The sequence below is a fragment of the Sinocyclocheilus grahami genome, unplaced genomic scaffold, assembly GCF_001515645.1.
Source record: "Sinocyclocheilus grahami isolate Dianchi unplaced genomic scaffold, SAMN03320097.WGS_v1.1 scaffold1382.1, whole genome shotgun sequence".
NCBI lineage: Eukaryota > Metazoa > Chordata > Actinopteri > Cypriniformes > Cyprinidae > Sinocyclocheilus > Sinocyclocheilus grahami.
The window spans coordinates 12,386-29,134 of NW_015506561.1; the positions used below are offsets into that span (position 1 = coordinate 12,386).

Here is a 16,749-nt window from a genome sequence, read left to right on the forward strand (position 1 = left end):
AAAAAAAATGAGAAATACAATGCCCATCACCTACTATCATGCCCGCCGTACAACTCCATCACAATCTTACAGATTTTATGGAGTGCAAAAAAAGCATTATGGCAAATCATCAAAATATAAATATTTCAACAAGAAGATAAAAACCAGATTAAGCACATGGAAACTCTCCAGAGATATGCACAATAAGCACAAGGACGCAAACATGTGTCTTAACTGACAGCGAGCACAAAGCCGCGGCTGTTCTTTTCAATATCAGCAGAAAGTGAGAGGGAAAGAAAAAAAACAAACAAAAAAAATTGGGTAATAATCAAAGCTCTCCCATAATCCCCCTCATGTTACGGTGTGCCTCTCAGTTGTCTTTTTGGTGTTGAAAACTGCTGGGGGGCACACGCTTTTCCATGCAAATTGAAAAGGTTGGAAGAAAGCGTTTGCGGGCCCCGTTTGCAGCGGCAGCGACACAGACAGAGAACCGGAGTCCCTCCTGTGGAATTCGCCACAAAGCAGGCTGGGATTAGGAGCACAATGGAAGAGAGAATGTGGGCTGAGGGGAGGGAGGTAAAACCCCACGGCATGGCGAGCGCTCGCTCTCCAGCCCGGCTGCGTTTCAATAGGAGCGCTGCTGCGCTAGAGACGGCTCGCCACACTCTGCAAGATCTCTAGCGAGACCGGCCTCTCGCTGACCACTTGCGAAACGCAACTCACTGCGCACCAGTTACAATAGGGAGTGCATTCAAGACATGCACTGTATCATTCACACCGTTCTTTGGGAGTTGGGAACCCATAACCTTGGCATAACTACGCCATAGCTTTGCATTCCTGCAGTTTAGACAATAAAGCAATGCCAAGGTCATGGGTTCGATTCCCAGGGAATGCATGAACTGATTAAATGTATAACCTGAATGCAATATAAGTCGCTTTGGATAAAAGTCAAGTCAAATTTATCTATGTAGAGCTTCATACAGTACACACTGTTTCAAAACAGCATCACAGCAATAAACAGGAATATAACAGCCTTAAAAAGGGATAGTTCACTCAAAAAAATCATCATTTACTCACCCTCATGTTGTGTTTTTCTGTCGAGCACAAAAGATGATATTTTGAATAATATTAGTAACCAAACAGTTACTAGTAGCCATTGACTTCCATAGTAGGAAAAAAATACTATGGAAGTCAATGGCTACCAGCAACTGTTTGGTTACCAACGTTCTTCAGAATGTTTTCTTTTGTGTTCAACAGAAGGAGGAAACTTGTACAGGTACATCTCGTACATCTGCCAAATCCACACAAGTAGATGCCCCGTAACATCCCAGCTACAAGCCCCGCCCATAATAATCTCAATGACTTAAAATCCTGCTGCGCATAATTTTATATTAAACATCAAACATGTTCTGATTGGCTGTGATTTTTAGAAAAGCTTGTTTTGCAGTCAGTGTGGACAGATATATTTCTTATAGCTAGAAACTTGCTTGATTAGGACAAAATGAAAGAAAAAAAAAAGGAAACCTTTCAAAATAAGGCAATTTGCAATTGCAAAATAAGTGTATATAATACACATATGCAAGTTTATACACCCGGACACATACAGTACAGTCACTTAAAGAGTTATATCACTATATAGCAAATCTCAAAAGCTTGATTGTCTTTATTTATATATTTATAGACACATACATACATATATATCAAAATAGCAGATGTATGTCAAATGTCAAAATAAGTCTCAACTGCTTATATCATTCCAAAATGTAAACTATATTATCGCCCAGTTCTAATCTGCTAAAGCGACTATAAAGCATGAAGCCATTTAAATATTATAAACATTAATATGATTTTCTGTAAAGCTGCTTTGAACAATGTGTATTGTAAAAAGTGCTATACAAACAAATTTGATTTGACTTGGCAGACATTTAGTGTCATAACAAAAGACCAAATAGTTTGTTGGGTTTGTACATTGTGTGTATGTTTTTATCATGGTAGACTGCGTCATCTGACGCTAATCGTCTTGCTCACGCGGCTCTCGGCCTGCCGTGAGTTTTTAAACACAGAGTTACGGTGTCGCCGCCATCAGAATGTGAGCACATTCGCTCGTGAATAATAAGGTGGGGAGGGTTGCGGTGCGTCATGTGACCTACCTAACGTGGTGGCACGTGGACTGTCATGGAGGACACACGTCCCCAGGTAGCCCTCCAGCTGGGAAGGCTGGCGCACGACTGCACAGACGAACACATAATCACGCATTCACAGGTGTGGAGAGAGAAAGAGAGAGTGTTAGTGGGGGTGAACGTGTGAACAGGAAACAAGAGGCAGATGTCAAGAGCTACAGCATAACAACCTCAATCACGCATTCACAGGTGTGGAGAGAGAAAGAGAGAGTGTTAGTGGGGGTAAAAGTGAACGTGTGAACAGGAAACAAGAGGCAGATGTCAAGAGCTACAGCATAACAACCTGACTGACTGACTGACAGGTGCGTGTTTGAACACTTGAAAAGCAAAAAAATCACAGTGCTGTTGATTATTATTTGCATGGCAACGACGGGATTTAAGTCAAAAAGGCTTTTTGTCTTAAACATAGATCTATATTTGACAGGTTTTGTTAGATTTGCATTTTAACTGAATCTAAAGAATAAACAAATGAGGCATATGAAAAATGAGTAGACAAGGAAAAGACTAGATAGACAGTCAGGCAGATATACACAGACATATAAAGAGACAGACAGACAGGCAAACAAATAGTCAATAGATACACAGACATAAAATGCACAGATAGAGACAGACAGATCGATCAACAGAGAGATAAATAGTCAAATGAATAGTCAGTGAAGCAAATATAGGTAGACAAAGACATAGACAGAGAGACAGACAGCGAGACAGATATACATATATAGACAGAGACAGACAGATCGTTCGACAGATAAATAGTCAAATGGATAGTCAGTGAAGCAAATATAGGTAGACAAAGACATAGACAGATAGACATATATAGACAGAGAGATAGATGGATAGACAGACAGACAGACAGACATATCTCTTTCTTTAGATAGATGTGATTATAATTAATTTTCATTTAGCATTCTGCTTACCTATCATGTCTTTTGTCTTCTTGAAATGTTTATACCAGCGTCCGAATTCTTGACACTTCGCCGCAGACACATTTGCATAGTAAGTGCTGTTAACAATTGAAGAAATCATACTCTGCAAGACAAAATTGTATGCGCTTTTAAAAATGTATGTTTACTCACAGTACAATAACAAAGTCTGTCAAGAAATCCTGTACTACGCACAACTCAGCATTATATGCATCACAGTGTCATATCTTGATCCAAAAAAACATATGCAATGCGATTCATGCACAATTTTTTTCTGCAGTAATATAATCTAAAAAAAATACATGTCCCTTTAACAAATGCCACAGAGTATGAAAGCGGAAGCATCCAGGAGGCTCTGTGAGGCAGACAGCAAAGCAGATGATGCTTTGGGGATTTCTGCCCTATATGAATGCAACTCGCAATCTGTTTTCACAGCCGGAGTTGCATGTTGAGACCACACAACGAGTTCACGTCTCCTCGCTGCCCTAACAGCAAGCTTCCTATTCATCTCCTCTGCTTTTTTCTTCTTCTATTTTAATACATTCCACTCCAAAAAAAAAAAAAAAAAGGTGAGATTATTTTTCATTAAACCCAACACTTAACACCTTAATAGCCCTGGGCTACATAGCGCAGAAATTGTTTTGATTGTTATAAATATTCAAAAGATGAAACCATCTGTTTTTAAATTACAGGTAGGGCAGTTTTATCATTTTTATAACATGAGCACTTGGGGACTCGGAGCTGGGGAGGAGGGGGGCTTTGCAGCTTACAATAGAGTTTGAGTTTATGGATAACTTCAGCATTCCTGTTTCCAATTGCTCCGATGCATCTTGAAGACCTAGAGATGCGCTCTCAGCATGAAGGCTCCTCAGCAGCAGTTACGCATCTCTTATCAAGAAACATTTTCCCTCTGAAGGGTTCTTGATGTGACTAAGCTTCTTTGGAGATTTGTTTTTGATGTTGGATTATAGGTTGGTGTATGAACTGTTTTTTCTTCCAAATCATATATGTTCTCTATGACATGGACTTCTATGATATATGGAGTTTAAAACGTTCTCTTATGACATCATATATGGACTTTAAAAAGGCTCTTTTATGACATCATATAGAACATGATTTTAATTGTTCATCAATGATATGAAGTATGGTATTTAAAAAAGAAATCAATACATTTAAAGTAGCTTTTCTATGACATCTAGAACTTAAAAATGGTCTCTATGACATAATATGGACATTTAAACTGTTCTTCCATGATTCTTCTGTTCTCCCATACATACAGAGTTACAAAAAAAAGAGTTATCCTATGACATCAAACTGAATTTTAAAAGGCTCTTCTATGACATCATATGAATCACAAAATTTTTTTATTTTATAGTATTATATGAAATTTTAAATAGTTCAGTTATATCATATGGAGTTTAAAGTTCTCCTGTGAAATCACATGAAATCTACAAAGGCTCTTCTATATCATATGGATCTGAAAATCATTTTCTTATGGAATAATTTGGAGATTGTTCTATGATTTCATATGGAAAAAAGACTCTTCCACGACATCATATGGAACTTATTCTTACCATGTAAATGTCCTTACTGACATGGAAATTTAAATAGTTCTTCTGTGATTTCATATGGAGTTTAAATGTTAAAATGTTCTCCTATGGCATCATATGGAATTGAATTTTAAATTGTTCTTCCATGATATATATTTAAATTGTTCTTCCATGATATGGAACCTAATGTTCTCTGTGGCATCATTCAGAAATACATCTAAAAATGCTCTTCTATGACATCATATGGAACATTTGCTTATTGCATAATGTGGAAATTTAAACTGTTCATATGGAGATTGAAAAAGTTCTCCTATGACATCATAAGGAATTTCAAAATGCTCTTCTATGACATCATATGGAATTCTAAATTGTTCTTAAATGACATGTGGACATTTAAAGGAGTCATATGATGTTGCTAAAAAGAACATTATTTTGTGTATTTGGTGTAATGAAATGTGTTTATGCGGTTTAAGGTTCAAAAAACACATTATTTTCCACATACTGTACATTATTGTTTCTCCTCTATGCCCCGCCTTTCTGAAACGCGTCGATTTTTACAAAGCTCATCGTTCTGAAAAGCGAGGTGTGCTCTGATTGGCCAGCTATCCAGTGCGTTGTGATTGGCCGAATACCTCAAGCGTGTGACGGAAATGTTACGGCCCTTACCATACTGTGATGCCCTGTCCGGCCGAAGCGACGAGACAAAAACATTAAAACCCATTATAAACGAGGCATTTGTTGCATCCAGTGGGGACATAATTACGGATTATAATGACTTATACTGTCTTTTTACGTGTTGAGTTTTGTGATCTGAGAAATGACTAACAACAAGCCCTACTCTACACTGCCCAAAAAAACTTGCATTTGAATCATCAGTGGCAAATTCTTTGAATATAAAAAACGTACTTATGATTTCTAGTCGTGTCCTCTTTTGGCAGGCCAAACAAAGTAGTTTCACTTTCACAACGAAACAGCATCACACACCATGGCCTTGAGTGAGCGGAGGCCGGAGGCCTAGAGTATGCGGGCGGGCTTGAGAACGGCACGGCCGGCGGAATTGACGAAGGAGTGTCCGGCTGGCTTGCGGCAACCACATGTGACGACCCCGGGCTGGACTCCGCTTCGTCCACGGTGAAAGCCGATCCGGCGATCGACAGCGCGAAGTTGATGTATTCCCTCAGCAACCAGCACGGATCAGCTCCAGGCATGAGGAAGCAGATATCGTCCTCTTTTGGAAGGCCAAACAAAGTAGTTTCGCTTTCACAACGAAACACACTGCGTCTTCACAGCATGGCGGCGGCAACAACAATACTACAGCGAGAATAAAAGTTACGTCTTCTTTCTTTGCGTGAACATTTGGGCGGCGTTATGCAAATCTTCCCACATCGTGACGTAGATATGTGGGGGCGTGTTAGAACGAGCCATTTTAGGTAGGCGTGGTTGACTCTTAACTTTTATAAAGAATATCTCTTTGGATTTGAGACTTTAGTCTTTGCAACTGTACAGATCTTCTTTATGCACCAAGAGCTTGCAACACTCCAAAGAGAAAGGAAAAATTGAAATCGCATCAAATGACCCCTTTAAATTGTTCACCTTTGACATCACTAAATCTTCTATGGTAAACAACTTGATGAAAACTGAGCCTTTTTAAGTTCCATATAATACTTTAGGAGAACTAGGGCACTACATGGATTTTTTAAAAGGTCCTCCAACAGCATCAGGCACAACAATTCTTTTGCAACCTTTTTCCACGACGAACAGGTGCACAGTTCAGCAGGACCAGCCAGACGAGGGTTAACCACTCACCAAAGTACACATCTCTGTATACGCTTGAGAAGGACTATTAACCTTTACTGCCAAAGCTTGTGCTGCCGTAGAAATGAAAAGTGTATAACGGCATCCAAGACGAGCAGAAGACCCTCTCCAAAAGCAAGGGCGGAATATGAAACCACAGTGCCATGCTGATAGGAGGCCAGGTTCAAACCGCACATCTGAAGGCCAACTGGCGTTTTAAAATGTCACGGCTTCTTTTATCGCTGATCTCAAACAACAGCCAGGATGGAAGGGAGCTTACAAACAAAACCATCAACTAACAACAGAAGAGAAATGAAATTACCGAGATTTCATGAGTCATCAAAGATCTGTTTGAGATCTGATGCAAGTCAGACGCTCATAGTGGGTACAGTTGACACAGATGTTGAGAAAAGCTCCGTTCATTAATCACTCGTCTCAAACTCCCGAGACCCATCCACCGCGTGGATAAACACCTCAGCGTACCGAACGCCAGGAGCCATCAACAGGTAATGGGACAAGCCTCTTTAAAAGATAACCATTGTGAGGCTTATCGGTGCGCCCAGGAAGTCTGTCATGCCATTATCGACCTGAACCATCTATTTGGCTTTCCGTCACGGGAGAGTCTCATGAAAACGCTCCGTATCTAGCCAGGCGCTCACTGTTTGTACTTCCTTCTTACGTGCCATCTTTTAGTCTCCCTGCGGAGGGACTGTTCGCACTATGCTGGAGAGGTGGGTTAATTCCCCCTCCTTTTTATTTTTTTCTTTAAAAACGTCTTAATTACAGCTTCTTTTTCATCCATTGCATGAGAAAGGGGGAAAAGCCCATGTCAAAACCCGAGCAAAGATGGCATTTGACGGCTATTTGCAGCTATGCAACTACACAGCTGCTCTTTCAGGGCCACGGGGTGAGTGGGGAGCTCTATTGTTGCGGTCGTCTGAGGGGACACAGGGGTTAAGATTGATCATAGGGAAACATACATGTGCTGAAAGATGGCTGATAAGCGGGAGGGGCCCCGCACAAACCTGGACAAGCAATTTACTTTTCTCCTTTCTCTAGAATTGCACAAAAAAATGGTCTGACGGCAGGCGAATTATATTCTGCTAAAAACAATATCCAAGAACTAGGAATGGGTCAGCTGGTCAATTATTGAGGTCAACTGGTGGGTTTGCTAAAATTTTTATCATTTCATTATTTCATATATATATATATATGTTTAATTTGTATAGCACAGCACTTAATAAGGGCACTTTCTAGGTTGCTCAATTTAACCATGCTGTCACTAATATACATTAATAATATATTATAATATTAAAATGTTTCGTTTTTATAAAACTGGCTAAGAATGTAGTGGGTACACATTCTAGTATTTATCCATGATGCTGCTAAAAAACTTTTTTTGTATAAAATTAAAATAGATATTTAATTTGTATAGCATGGCACTTAAGAGGGGATGGATTAAATTTTTTAAAAAAGGTAAATAAATAAATAATTAAAAGCATTTGGCATGTTAACTTCCTGAGAAAGTTTTAGTGTGTTTAATTTGCTAAATAAAATAAAACTATTATATATATAAAAAAGTGAGCTCTGGAAAGGCACTATTCAAGTTAAACATTTTAATTTAAATTTTGTTATGATATTTAGCAGTACTCATAATATTTATGATAATATTACATAACATGCTTAATTTTATTATATTATAATATAATAATATTATGCATGTTATGTAATATTATCATAAATATTATGAGTACTGCTAAATATCATAACAAAATTTAAATTAAAATGTTTAACTTGAATAGTGCCTTTCCAGAGCTCACTTTTTTTTTTCTCCCAGTAATAACACAATAATAACTAGAAAAACTATAGTCATGGGAAAGCACATGCATGCATAACATCAGTGCATTTGGTTGTTGTTTTTTTTCCTTTGGCCATTTGGCCGTTTTCTCAGCTTCTCGCACAATGAGTGTTGCGTTAAAGTCAAATGAAAACTACTTCAACTTTGAAAAACATATCAAGACGCCTGATTCAGTTGAAGTCTGTCCGACTTGCTAGTTTTACTAAGAAAAATGTCTGGTAGCTGGTTGGTGAATGACAGTCCATCTAATCAACATAATTACATAAGGCTTCCTTTAAGAATGACTAGCCAACTACTCATACACAAAGTTCACCAACTACACTAGAATGAACAGCTCCTGTTAGCATATAAACTTAAACATGCAACGTAGCTTTGGAAAAAAGCACTACATTCACAATCCCCATCCATTCTGGCCTAATTCTCCATTCATTAACCTTTTCAAGAGCAGGGATTACCGTTCGGAGTATCAAGACGTCGCTAATCCTATCAAAGTTGGCATTTGTTCTTAAATCGGACTGATCTCTCCAACTCTTCATATTATGCATGTTATGTAATATTATCATAAATATTATGAGTACTGCTAAATATCATAACAAAATTTACATTAAAATGTTTAACTTGAATAGTGCCTTTCCAGAGCTCACTTTTTTTTTTTTCCCCAGTAATAACACAATAATAACTAGAAAAACTATAGTCATGGGAAAGCACATGCATGCATAACATCAGTGCATTTGGTTGTTGTTTTTTTTCCTTTGGCCATTTGGACGTTTTCTCAGCTTCTCGCACAATGAGTGTTGCGTTAAAGTCAAATGAAAACTACTTCAACTTTGAAAAACATATCAAGACGCCTGATTCAGTTGAAGTCTGTCCGACTTGCTAGTTTTACTAAGAAAAATGTCTGGTAACTGGTTGGTGAATGACAGTCCATCTAATCAACATAATTACATAAGGCTTCCTTTAAGAATGACTAGCCAACTACTCATACACAAAGTTCACCAACTACACTAGAATGAACGGCTCCTGTTAGCATATAAACTTAAACATGCAACGTAGCTTTGGAAAAAAGCACTACATTCACAATCCCCATCCATTCTGGCCTAATTCTCCATTCATTAACCTTTTCAAGAGCAGGGATTACCGTTCGGAGTATCAAGACGTCGCTAATCCTATCAAAGTTGGCATTTGTTCTTAAATCGGCCTGATCTCTCCAACTCTTCCTGTTCAACAGCAAGACTGTTCACCTAAAAAAAAAGGTCACCTCTACTAGGTTACCCATCAAAGACGACCCTAACACAGACGAGGCAGCCTGTTCTAACTGGAGAAGTAACGACTAAAATTAGTGAAAGACACTCCTCATTCACGCCAGCAAGAGAAATCAGAAACAACAAAAGCAGAAAACTCTCCCCTCCCCCGAAAATTGCAGCACACGCGTGCGGGCCGCCCAGCCTACAGCAAGCGAGCTGTGAGCGGACTCTAATTCAGTGTAAGTACCGGGCCGCTGCTCAGTGGGAATAGCTCACATATGGACTGTAAACAGAGTGATTAGAGAGATGTGGAGCGGCCCAGCCCCTGCGCTGCCTGAACAGCACCCTGGGACTCTTTACATCACCACACACGCACACACCTGCAGGAAAAGAACGGGCTTCCCTGAGACGAAGTAGACTGCGATCGCACCAGCCTTTCCTTGAAATACATTGTGGTTTTAAGGGTGAATCTCATGGAAACATGCCCAGGTCACATTTCACAGCAAAATCGAGAGGGATAAATCGTAGAGAGAAATTATATTAAATAAAAAAATTATAATTAAGCCCATTTTTAGGACAATTCCATTTTTATGCATTTTTTTCAATACTATTAAGCAGATTTCCTCCATCAAATTTTCATTGATGTAATAGTCTGGATGTTTCATGCTTCACTTTCTTCCTGATTATTCTCAAAGGTAATTCTGGTGAGATTTTTATTACAGTAATACAGTATTTTATTATTTTTTTATATATATATAACGCTTTTTAAATCGGCATAAATTAAAAAATACGGCATGAAGTCTCAAAACTAGTACTATCATGCTGTATAAATACTTTATTTAAAAATAATCTTTTAGTTTTAAAATAAATAGTTAATTTACATAAAAATTAAGCCTATTTTTAGGACCAATCATTTTTTTAAGCAGATTTCCCCCCTCTAATTCTCATTACGCTAATATTCTGGATGTTTTACATCTCACTTTTATTGCACTTTTTAAAATCAGCATAATTAAATTAAAAAAATCAGTATAAAGACTCCAAAACAACACTATCATGCTGTATGAATACTTTATTTATTTGAATACTAAAATGTATTACTTTAATATTAAATGTTATAAAAAAATGTTTGCATTATTTTCACCACAATAAAGCTGTTTTCCCCCTCAAATTCTCATTACAGTAACAGTCTGGATGTTATATGTTTATTTTTAATTTTTTAAATCAAAAGTGTTAAAGACTACCATGATGTATAAATACATTTTAAATATTTGATTTAAAAACTTAATTTTTATTTTTAAATAAATATTTCAAATAAATAATTTTAGTTTTTTTGCATTATGGTAATAAGAACATGAGCTGCAACTGACATAAATATACAGTAAAAATAATTTTTGCATAAGCAACCATAATTCTTTCCACAGATTCTAAGGTTAAAACACGACATGTTGACAGGTTTCGTGAGATTCACCCATAACAGTTCACAGCTTGTAATGCATTATCAAGATCATTGTGGTTGGCCCATTGTTTACCCAACAATACTCGCATTCACAATGGGTAGCACTGCTGCAACAGCATCAAAATAAAGTGCATTAATCTACGGGGATGACAATGGCTATTGATTTGGATTTCTATGGCAATTCTGTCCATTTCCACTTTATCAAACTCTGGGCATTTGAAAAGGGACACTTGCAATCTTGGCAACTAGACGTGGAAGGCTCCAGCACCTGTGATAAGGGACATTCTTTTGCCAGAGAGCTCTGGTTCATGTCTTTGAGTAACTCCTTGAGCGCATTTCTTACTGTAGAGTGGGTCCACTGCTCTGGAGGAAGGTCTTCCAGTTTAGGACAACTGCAGGAAGGGATAGAACAAGTGAGAGATGGAAAAGGGAAACAAAAGAGAGAGAGAGAGAGATGATGGTGAGCACTGGGCTTTGCTTTCCTGCTGCAAGCGTCCCTCTAAGACAGACAGATTTCATTTGGCGCATGAAGCAGATGCATCTGGAGTCTCTCTCTCTCTCTCTCTCCTGATTGTTCTGATTAGTTAATTACTTTATACAACACATCTGCTGTATTGATGCATGAATTATACATCAGCTGCATGTGGCGACTATTATTTCACGTTACTTCTACCTTCCTGCCTTGATGTGCTTGCTAAAACAATTTAAGGTGTTTCCATCTAGATTTCGATGCTAGATGCATTCAAAAGGACCAGCATCCACTATCATCTAAATACTTTATTTAAAAGAAAAAAAAATCCAGTATTTAGAACATTTATGCATGTGTTGGGGGAAAAAAATCCACCATCAAATCAACGGAGAAAACACAGCTGCATTCAGGGTGTCATTAATGAACGCTTGTTCAATAGGACGCAATAAACGGCAAGCTGCCAAGAAAATAGCGCAACACTCCATGCAAAAAAAAAAAAACAACATTCAGAGATGTTCAACGCCAGCATGCTATGAAAATTAAAGCTAAGGGCGTCATTTCTGTGCCACTAGTGTGACAAAACAGAACTGCAAAATCAATCAGACAAACAGATTTGACTAACTAGATGAATGAGCGAATATCTGTTTGACTGACCAATGGCAGACAGGGAAACCTGTTTGGTAACACTGACTAAAAATATGAATATAAATATAAAAATATGCAAAACAAAAATAGGAAATATTGAAATCACATTTTTTATTGTATGATTCATACTTCAATGTAAATAAATGGCTTTTTATGGTAAAAGAAGCTGATGCTGGAAGTAAAAATGACATTCTTAGTCTTGAATTTATGTTATAAAAAAGGCTTCCCGGATTAATAATTAAATATTGATGGTTTCGTAGTTCTTTAAAACACTGGAGTAATTGGATGAGCGGTAGTACTGCTGTAATGTGCAATTAACACGTCCATGTTTGCACATAGACACACACACACACACACACACAAAGAAAAGGAGAGACTGGATCCGTGTGAGACAACCACACAGCCACACAGCCTCTGGAGACAACACAGAGACAGACAGATGTACATGGATGTCTACAGAAAAAGGAAGAGGTGTGTCTGTGTGTGCCCACAGCAGTGGCTTGTGGGAAAAACAGCACTGTATGTGGCGGCAGTGTGGCTACAGTACATGGGAAACACTGACCTGTGTAGCTGGATTTTCAGCGTGACCACATGGTACACATCCTGTAACATGTCCGCCACTGTGGCGTCGGGTGCATCCGTCACGTAGGAAAGAGGCACGGGGTTCCACTTGCCCACCTGAATCAGACCTGTGGTGAGGCGACACCATTTACCACAGTCAGACACTCACACGACAGCACACGCTAATGAAGGACTGCACATTTCTATTAGCTCTTCACAAAAAAATACTTTTATAAGCACTATTTGATAACCATATTCTTGCACCATGCTTCTAAATAGTAATTTGTATAGTAGCATACTTCAAAGAATACCATGGAATTACCATCACAGTGCTGTTCGTTTTGAGTTTTCGCTCAAAATCTAGTGAACTGCCTACATTTATAGCAATCTCCTTTTGCAGGCAGCAACACATGAATCTCATAATGCATTGCGACAGGGTTAATTAAAAAAAGAGTATCCAAGATGGCAAGTGAAATGAGAGAAATGTTGGTTATAAATACAGTTAAGGCCAAAATATAATTAAGATTGACAATTTTAACTAATATTTGTGCATACTTTTTTAATATAAAATACTGTCGTTTTTTAATGTGTTTGAAATAAGTTTCTTAAGCTCACCAAGACTGCATTTATTTGATCAAAATTACAGTAAAATCAGTAATATTGTGAAATATTATTATGATTTAAAATAACCGTTTTCTGTGTGAATATGTTTTCAAATGTAATTTATTCCTGTGACACAATACTGAATTTTCAGCATCATTTCTCCAGTCTTTAGAGTCACATGATCTTTCAGAAATCATTATAATATGCTAATTTGCAGCTCGAGAAATATTTCATATTATATTCAGTGTTGAATACAGTTGTCCTGCTTCATATTCTTGTTGAAACTGATACTTTTTGTCAGGAGTGATGACTAGGAATTTTAAAAGAACAGCATTTATTTGAACTAGTAATCTTTTGTAACATTGATTATACATGTCTTTACTGTCGCTTTTCATCAGCTTAATGCATCCTTGCTAAATAACGGTATTCATTTCTCAACATTTCAGCAGTACTGATTTATGAATATCACACGAACTTAATCACACATTATAATGACAAACTCTACTGAAATCAATTTGTTGAGTCTTTTGAGAATAGCTCTATTTGTATGAAACTTGTATGTTGACTTGTTGGTTTCAAAACACAGTCATGGTCCTTCTAAAGTTTATTTTTATGCTAACACCATGGTATTTTTTATACAAGGTTGCAAAACAGCATTCTTTAAAAAAGATATATATTGCTCGACCATATGATGTTGTCTGTCGACTGGCACTAAATGGGTAACGGAAAAAATAAGATCCAGAAGATCCAAAGAAAAAAAGAAATGATGATGGACAGCAGGCAATAAATTACAGGCTGAAGGCTACGGCTCTTAAAATAGCCCCCAACTCCATAAAGCGAGCAATTAGAAACCGCAGGCCCACCTCCACACTCGTTCCCATTGAGAAAAGTGTGATTACAGAGAGCAGGAAGTGCACCTGTGTGTTCCTGCCTCTACCCACAACCCCCCTGACCTCAGCATCAGGTCAGCCCGAGCAGAAGCATGCATGCACCAGAACACAGCCAACAAATCACTCCAAAAATATCTCTGTTTAGCCTCCAAAAATATCCGAGCATCTGCCCGGCATTTTATGACTCATGATTCTGATCTAACGGCAAAAAAAACAAAACAACACACATTCTGGATGAACAGGTATCGCCGTGCACCATGTGTCTGTATGCCATGTTTAGGATGATAAAAACACGCCGTACCTTTAGCCTGTGCAGCCGAACTGTGCGAGTAGCCCAGGGAGAGCAAGGCCATCTCGATTAGCTGGTTGAAGAGCATGTCCTTCCTGACCAGAACGAACTCAGCATGTTCCTCTTTGCTGTCAAACTCGATGGGGCTCTCGTAGTGCTCCACCACACAAAACACTGGCAGCATGTTACCTAGCAGAAACAAGAGAGCAAGCTTTACACCGCTGCATAGAGAGCATGCAACACAACAGGGAGATGCTAAAATGCCACAGACTTTGAACAAGTGTTATTTTTGTTGCATATTCATACAAATGCAAAGAATACTTGAGCGAAAAATAAAGTTGTTTTTAATGATAGCACGTTGCTATGTGGTTGCTAGGGTGACAATTTAAAAAAACCTTGAATCCTAAGCATAGGCAATAGGAATAATAATGACATTTGCCTTTGCATGCAACCTCCAATAACACCACGCTGGTTCCAAAAATAGGAATCACATCATATTTTTTTTACAGAATTATAGGATTTTTGCTTTTGACAAGCATTTGTAGGGTGAAGAAGTCTTGTTTTGTCCCTTAATCAGCAGAAAAGTCACTACAAAAACATGATTCCTGTTTTCCTCTGAGATAATTTACAACTATTTGTTCCATTATCAGCCATTTTTAAACATATTACATTGTTTTATGCCTAATCCTGTTTTCAAGGTTAGAATTATGACCAGGGACAGATGAAAATGCAAACATGAGACAGTTCTACTGCATCTATGGGTGTTTTACTACATCCAAACAGCAACAGAAGATGACAGATTTTGTGAAAAGCTTGTTTATTCATAAACGTATTGATGTTCTCTGAGTATTTGAAAATATTTTTCACTCATTTGCAGATTTGAAGTTGAATGATACTTTTCGAAGCTTCTGTCAGTAGAACTGAAACTCTAAATTTTACTATTTCTAAATGGAATTTATTTGAAATAGAATCCTTTGTAACATTATACATTTATTTACTGTCACTTTTAATCAATTTAAGGCATCCTTGATACCCTGAATAAAGGTAAAATATAAAATAAAAAATTTACAGTAACAAAGTAATGTACTAATAAGTGCTTTATAAGTGCAATAAGTGCTTTGACATTAAATTGAGTATTTGAGCATATTTTTAACTCGCTTGCTAATTGTAAGCTAAATTATAAATTTTAAATGCTACATTTTGTCATTAAAACAAAACTTGGCATTTGACTTATTTTGTGAAAAAAAAAATCTTTAAAAAAAGTTTTTATTAATCAAATTAGGTATTTTTTCAGCAAATCATTTTTTTATGCAAGGCTGTGTTATCAATTGTCTATCATCCACTGTAACGTGTTACAATAAAGCAGCATTGTAACATACATAATTAGATCAGAACACAGAACAAGCGGAGACGACGTCAACGAAACAGCTCTGCTATTTAAACGTGTTAGCACACTAAAAGGTTAGAGCTCATCGCGGCTTTAGCGCTTTATTTATTGTTAAGGTGCTCAAATCACATTAGAATACTTCTTCAGGCAGATCCCAGTACCCTTCCCATGATGCTGTGCAGTGGCTCCCAATGCACTGTATAGCCTTGAGGTTTACGAGTCTGTGTAAACAGCGTGCCGCTATCAGGGAAAGAAAAAAGAAAAAAAACGAAGAATCTCCATCCAAAGCTGTCATGTGTTCGGGTTTACTGTGCAAATATCACATAATACCAGCCAGCTGCAACACTGCGGTGATGAAATTTCAGGAACTTCATGATCTCTTGGACCCAGGATCTTTATTTTTACAGGGTTTAATACAGGCTGGGGGAAATATCAACGCCGTCTATCCGGGGCAATCGTAACAAATCATATTTCTGCTCCTCACGGTCGCAGTTTCCTAAGAATGCGACCGTTTTCTGGAAAACAATCAATAAATACGGTAATCATAAGCAGATGCCAGGGAATGTGCTGAATCGAAGCTTTTCCATTTTTAATAGATAAAGATCTAACAATAAAGACTGCTGTGTCGGTTCATTTCGGGATCAATACACGCTTTGTTCCCAGAGAGCTGAGAAAAGCCCATGGTAAATATTATTCAGCTGAAACAATGAATACAGTAGCTTCCAAAGTTCAGCAAGCACTCGGCAAAAGTTCACTTTTTCCCATAAATAATAATAATAACGGTTACCCAGAGAGCTATAGAATGCGGTAGGTGAACATGAACAACTGACGCTAGTTGTTGTAGCTAAAGCTTTTTCCCTTTAATTGTACACTGCGGATATATATCTTATATCAGATATACAGTATATATATATATATACA

The 16,749-nt window shown here is 37.7% G+C and overlaps 1 protein-coding gene across 1 annotated transcript in view; it reads right to left on the reverse strand.

Annotated features, from left to right (window-relative positions):
* Nucleotides 1–16,749, reverse strand: part of LOC107569796 (DNA-binding protein SATB1-like) — a 29,714-nt gene that overhangs the window by 9,989 nt on the left and 2,976 nt on the right. Inside the window, exons 3-7 of the mRNA XM_016255951.1 lie at nucleotides 14,454–14,630; nucleotides 12,661–12,787; nucleotides 11,253–11,376; nucleotides 3,077–3,188; nucleotides 2,130–2,207 (exon numbers count right to left, since the gene is read on the reverse strand). Of these exons, the coding sequence (XP_016111437.1) occupies nucleotides 2,130–2,207; nucleotides 3,077–3,188; nucleotides 11,253–11,376; nucleotides 12,661–12,787; nucleotides 14,454–14,630 (618 nt within the window). The remainder of the gene's footprint in view (nucleotides 1–2,129; nucleotides 2,208–3,076; nucleotides 3,189–11,252; nucleotides 11,377–12,660; nucleotides 12,788–14,453; nucleotides 14,631–16,749) is intronic.